General features: G+C 55.0%; 1 protein-coding gene across 1 annotated transcript in view; it reads right to left on the bottom strand.

Moving 5' to 3' along the window:
* Positions 1-5,501, bottom strand: part of LOC105550367 (xaa-Pro dipeptidase-like) — a 128,948-nt gene extending 123,447 nt beyond the window's left edge. The window contains exons 1-3 of the mRNA XM_011995274.1: positions 5,283-5,501; positions 2,278-2,414; positions 2,058-2,121 (exon numbers count right to left, since the gene is read on the bottom strand). Of these exons, the coding sequence (XP_011850664.1) occupies positions 2,058-2,121; positions 2,278-2,414; positions 5,283-5,501 (420 nt within the window). The remainder of the gene's footprint in view (positions 1-2,057; positions 2,122-2,277; positions 2,415-5,282) is intronic.
* Positions 5,502-6,417: the final 916 nt, after the last annotated feature.

The following is a 6,417-nucleotide window of genomic DNA, read 5'->3' as shown; positions in this document are numbered from 1 at the left end:
GCGGCTCGGACTCAGCAGCCGAGTCCAAGTCGGAGGCAGGTGCCCGCCCCACCAGGGTCCTTGAGACACAGCCCACCCCAGGCTGTCCCTCCAGGTTTCACATCGAGGAGAGCTGAAGGGTCAAGGTTTCAAAGGGCAACAGTGTTAAGAAGCAGTTTCTGGGGCAAGGAACACATCTGCCATGGAGAGGGTCAGAAGCAAAATGGGAATGAATGAGTAGGTGCCTCCCGCTCCAGTTCCGAGACATACAAGGTAAGAGGCAGATGGTCTTGTTGGGGGCATGCAAATAAACATTCAGTCTATTTTAGATCCTGTACTCAAAGGAATCGATACGCTAGGTCACATGTGTATTGACAGAATCTTCAGATGTTAAGAGTCAACCCCAAAAGCTTGGGATTGAAATAACATAAAGATCCACCAAAAGCCTCCTCTCTCCACAGTCCAACCAGGCAGAAGATGCTGTAGAGACAGGCCCCCGTGGCCCTGCAGAGGTGGGCAGTGCCCCTTCACAGAGGCCCTCCTGGGGACCTCTGCCCAGGCACCACCACCCTGCGGTGACTGTTCACTCATGTGGTCACCTCCTGCACCGGACTGTGTCCTGGGCTGTTGAGGTGAGCCCTGCGTCTCAGCCACCTCTGATGCCCTACATGTCCCTGGGACTGGGCAGGGAGAGAGTGCAAGAGGAACGTCTGGGGGAAAAGAACTGGGTGTTCAAGACAAATACAAGACAGTCAAGGGCAGAGTGCACAGCAGAACACAGTCAGCCTCCATGGTGTCCACAACTTGTCCTGAGGGCTCAGGGAAGGGGCACCAGTGTGGACCAGAGTCTACAGCAGATACAGGGGCTGGTGCAAGGTCTCAAAAGATGGACAGCAGAAAGACAGAGAAAAGGAAAACATATTCCAGGACAGCAGAACTAGGCGCAGGGCTGGGCACATGGTAGTGGCCTGCCTGGAGTCAAAGAGAGTTGGCCACCTCCGAGCTGGCTGCGCCGGGCCGGGCCGGGCTGGGCCCCACAAGCTGGGCAGAGACAAACTGGCCTCTCACAGCACTGTGTCCGGCCATGATCCCTGGGAACCTGCCTCTCAACCAGGCTGTGTCCTGCCCAGAGGAAGGGGGAAGCTGCTTGGCCGCCAGAGCTCCCCCGGCCACTTCCACACTGCAGCCCCGGCTCTTAGCATGGGCCACATGCCATCTCTGTCTGTGGAAATGTGGCTACGGGAGGGCCCCATCCAAAGCCGATGCTGCCGGGTCCAGGTTGAACTCCCAGTGGCAGGCACGGACTTCCGGGTGCTTCGCATTCCACACTGCACTGACCGGCACAGGATGTCGGGTTGTGAGAGCGCCCAGGGCCAGAGCGCAGAGGCCTCCTGTGTGCCAGACAGTGGTTTAGTGTCAGGGCCTTTGGTCACGTAGACCACAGGGGCTCCCAGCTATGCTCTCGCCTCTGTCCCAGCCCTGCCCCACTGGCAGGAAGGAGAGCTGGAGTCGAGGAGTCAGGGCAGCCCCTTTCACCTGCCTGGACTTGGTTGGCACAGATTCAAAACCCCAAGAGGACAGTCACACACCTACCTGGGCCACATGACACCAGATGGACAACCCCACTGAGAAGTGGATTGAAGTCAAGGGACCTCCAGCGCCACTCTACAAGCCTTTCACAGCCTCAGGCTTTTCTGACAGCGGCATCAGCAGGACTCGAGACGCACAAAGGCCTCGGCCTAGCCTCACGGTGACTTAGATCGTGTGCCACCGCTGCAGGCAGGCCCGCCCCTCAGAGACACCTCATGCATCTCAGCGGCCACAACCCAGGTCACCAGACACTTCCACCCAGAGAGTCAGAGGCCTTCCCAGGCAAAGCAATGGCTCCGCAGAGAAGCCTGACGCATGGATTGCTGCCTACTCCTTCCAGATGGCAGCACCCCCAGCGTGGGGGCCGGTGGCCAGGCGGTAGCGTCCCTGACATCCAGCAAGGTTGTGGCAGTGGAAGGAGAGGAACTCCAGGAGCGGAAGGCATGCTGGAAGCCCTGGGCTGCTCAAAGGAGGAGCCAGCTACCCACCTCATCTGCGTACTGGACGTCATCCACGGCATACTTCTCCTTGAAGTGCTCCTTGGAATGGATCCTCAAAGAAAAGCACAAGGAATGCCAGGATCAGGGCTTGGTAATGGCTCAGCATGGTCACCTTCCTGCCTGCCAAGCCCAGGCCATGGAGCCCCAGGCCCATCCCCATCACGGCCAGCAACCAGCACTCGGCACCGAACAGGTCTGCCTAACACACGCTTGGAGGGCAAAGGACATTGGGCCACGGAGTGACGGATGAACCACAGCTGCTTTCCTCAGCAACCCCTGCTCCTCTGTGACCCTAGCCACCTGCAGCCAGCCGCTGCAGACAAAAAGCCCTATCATCCCCCTCCACTGCCAGAGACAGTCCACCAGGGTAGCCAGCCAGTGCACCCCACCCTCTCTGGCATAGAACAATCTGTCTGCCAGATCTTCATGGAGCATCTTTAAAGGAAAGTTTATTTTAAGGTCGGGCATAGCAGCTCACACCTGTAATCCCAGCACTTTGGGAGGCTGAGGCAGGTAGATCACAAGGTCAGGAGATCAAGACCATCCTGGCTAACACGACGGAACCCCGTCTCTACTAAACATACAAAAAATTAGGGCATGGCGGCGGGCGCCTGTAGTCCCAGCTACTCAGGAGACTGAGGCAGGAGAATCGCTTGAACCCGGGAGGTGGAGGTTGCAGGGAGTCAAGATCGCGCCACTGCACTCCAGCCTGAGTGACAGAGCAAGACTCCATCTCAAATAACAATAACAACAATGTTTATTTTATTTTCTAGAGACAGCATCTTGTTCTGTCACCCAGGCTGGAGTGCAGTGGCACAATCACAGCTCACTGCAGCCTCAAACTCCTGGGCTCAAGCAATCTTCCTGCCTCAGCCTCCCGAAGTGCTGGGATTATATGCATTAGGCACTATGCCCAGTCACAAATTAACATTTTTAGAAAGTCAATATCAGTATTGCTCAATGTGATGAGAAAAACTCAAGCTTACTCATTACCCCTGAAAAATCTGCCAGCGAGAAGACACAGAATGGACGAAGTTGGGCAGCCCTCGTCCACCTCCTGACGGGCCCTTTGGTCACAGCTGTGCTAGGCAGACCTCCAGTCTGGGTCCAGCAAGCTGCCACCCCCAGGCTCTTGGTCAGCAGATAAGTAAATGTCGTTGTTGGTGACGGAGCTTACGTAAGGGGAAAGGAACACAAACCACACGGGGGAGACACTGAGAGCCAAGTCCAATGACACACGCGCACTCGGTCCTACGCCATCCCACACCTGGGCCCCACCTCATCACAGGGGCTCTATCCCCAGCCGTGCCCCAGCCCCCCAGCTGTCTGTGACCTCACAGCATTACAGTCACGAGGCGCTGGGTCCCCAATAGGCCTCTGACAAAAAACAGCACATGGTCTCCGGATGGTACCTCCTGGGCTGTCAAGGGGTGGTGGTGAGACAGGAGAACAGGGTCGGGAGGCAAGAAACCTAGGGCTCTTTCATGCAGACTTCCTGGAACTAAATTGAAAGGAAAATCCTAACTTTCCACACCTAAGTAACAAAGGACCAGAGGCTGCTCTTTTTGCAAATCCCCTTTTTTTTGAGGCAGATGGGAAATTGAAAGTACCTCTGATATAACAAGTGGAGTCTTGGTTTGCACACAAATGCAACTTTCTAACTTCACTTTAGAAGTTACAGAGGTTTTAGAAGTGAAGCTACAAAGGTTGCTTTCTGCAACCAATCAGACTGATTGCAGGCCACCACTTCATTTACACAAGGTGAGCACCAAGTGGCCAATGGGAAACCTCCTGGGGGTATTTGGACCAGAGAAGGTTCTGTCACTAGGCCCTTGAACCTCTGCTCAGCCGGCTCCCACACTATGGAGTGTACTTTCATTTTGAATAAATCTCGTTCTTTTGTTGCTTCATTCTTTCCTTTCTTTGGGGGTTATGTTCAATTCTTTGTTCAAAATGGCAACAACCTGGACAACTTGCAGTCAAGACCTTCTACTGATAACGGGGAGAGAGGGGCTGTGGAGGACAATGTGCCTGGGGAACCCCACAGAACACGGTGGAGGGAGGGAACCTTGGGACTCGCAGGTGACGACCTTCATGAGTGAGCTCCTGGTGTCCTAAGTGCCATTCTCAGCCTTTGTGACACTAAGGACCAGCATCACCCCCAGGAAACAGAATCCGCTCCTCTCTCTGAGTCCTCCACCACTTCCCTCCCCACCCAAACCAGGAAGTACCGGCCACAGGGCCCAGGGACAGCTGCAGCGAGCAACAACAAGGAACACCGAGGGCCCAGGAGATCTCACCGTGATCAATCAGCTGCTCAGTGCAGCCCACAATGCCCTTTGCTTTCTCTCCCTTTTGGCTTCTCTGAAATGATCACGGGTTATCAAGCTCCTGCTGTTAATTAAATTTGCATGATTCAGTCACATTCACTTGTGCATTTGAGACAAGACTCAAAAGCTAAATGGTCAAGGTCTGACACCTCCATTAGCACGGCCTCGAGCAGTTACGGGGCAGGAATTGATGACGAGCGCCTAGCCTGGACTCCGGAGGCCCCAGACGCAAGGCTTATTGTGCAGCTGGCTCAAGGGAAGCCTGCAGACCCTTTGCTACTGAGCAACCACACTCTCGGCACCGAGGTGACCCCACAACCGGGCACAAAAGCATGTGTCAGAAATACAAAAGGGAGGGCCATCAGCCCTGGACTTTCTGGCTCCATAACAGACACCCTGCGTCCTCAGTTGTTCCCAGCTCTGCCTCTAGCCCCCCTCCCTTCATTGCCTCCAACTGTGACAGGAGTGGAAAGCAACCTCACGGCAGACTGGGGAAGTACAAAGGACATGATTTTGAGGCCAGCGCCCTACAGAGGAGCATCTCAGCCATCAGTGTGGCACCTAACCTTGTCACCTCCACTCCCGTTAGGGGCCTGAAACCTCCCAACTCACCCCAACTGTGCAGAGGGAAGCCACCAGGAAATGCGTTCTGGCCCCTCCTGCCAAAAAGCGCCTCCCGAGCCGGAGGTCTGATTCTCAACAGAGGAGCCATTCGACAGATAAAACCTGAAAAGCTACAAACAGCTTTTCTGGCAACTGTGCATTTCATTCTCTCTTAAAGGGCAGAGATAATTAAGTTTGGATAGTACTTATTTTTCATGTTTGGGGGCTAATTATAGTAAAAACCATTTAAACGTCACCCTAAGGGATATGCGTGCCAGACTTCCACGTCAAACCAGTCACCGAAGGCTTGGCAGCCATGATTTGGTGGGGCCGATGAGAAAAGAGGTGTGGCCACACAAGCCCTGCAAAGCTGGCTGGAGAGGCCCCTGGGGGGCTCTGGACTCCCGCAGACCAGGCTGGCCAGGGCAGGAGGAAGGGTCTGCACACTGTCCCGTAGGGAGTCTGCGGTCCAGCAATGGTACTTCACGTCAGGCCCCATCGCATGGGAAGTCTGGATAGAAACAACCAGACTGGGCCGGGCGCGGTGGCTCAAGCCTGTAATCCCAGCACTTTGGGAGGCCGAGACGGGCGGATCACAAGGTCAGGAGATCGAAACCATCCTGGTTAACACGGTGAAACCCCATCTCTACGAAAAATACAAAAAAATTAGCCGGATGTGATGGCTGTAATCCCAGCTACTCAGGAGGCTAAGGCAGAAGAATCGCTTTAACTCGGGAGGTGGAGGTTGCAATGAGCTGAGATTGCGCCATTGCACTTCAACCTGGGTGATGAGATCAAAAGTTCGTCTCAAAACAAAAAAAAAGAAAGAAAAAAAGAAAAGACCAGACTGGAGAGGATGGGTCAGCAGAGAAGCTGCTGTCACCCCACACACACTCCCCCCTCAAGTGCCAAGGAGAGCTTTGGGAGGAGAGAGGAGAAGTCCTCCTACCCAAAGGGGCTCTCGTCCTCCACAGGGGTCAGCATCCAGGGACCCCAGCTGGGCCCTGGCATGAATGAGAGAGGCCTTTCCCAGTCCCCGGAGTCAGAGCCCGTGGCTGCACACTCTGCAGTGACCGCCAGCACCTGTGGGGACCACGGGTGGGAAGGAGACATTAAATTAACACCACACAGTGCAGACACAAGGAGTCCTCTAGAAAATGAAATTTCAAAGAGCAGGTCTTGCCGGCTGGCTGACCACCTGCATGCGGTTAATGAATAAGTAATAGGGCCAAATTACAGCCGTCACCATCCATTTCCCGCAGCCCGGCCTGCCTTCAGCTACAAACAACGCTGCCCGGCCGACTCTCACTCTGCTCACCACAGAAGGCAGCGGCACTTGCTCCGCGGTGAAAGCCGGCAGCCATCCAAGGATGTCATCAGCTGGTCAGCGACAAAAGCAGACCTCGCCACAGTGA

The sequence above is a fragment of the Mandrillus leucophaeus genome, unplaced genomic scaffold (assembly GCF_000951045.1).
Source record: "Mandrillus leucophaeus isolate KB7577 unplaced genomic scaffold, Mleu.le_1.0 Scaffold48, whole genome shotgun sequence".
In the NCBI taxonomy this organism is placed as follows: Eukaryota; Metazoa; Chordata; class Mammalia; order Primates; family Cercopithecidae; genus Mandrillus; species Mandrillus leucophaeus.
This window is presented reverse-complemented; position numbering and strand designations above follow the sequence as displayed.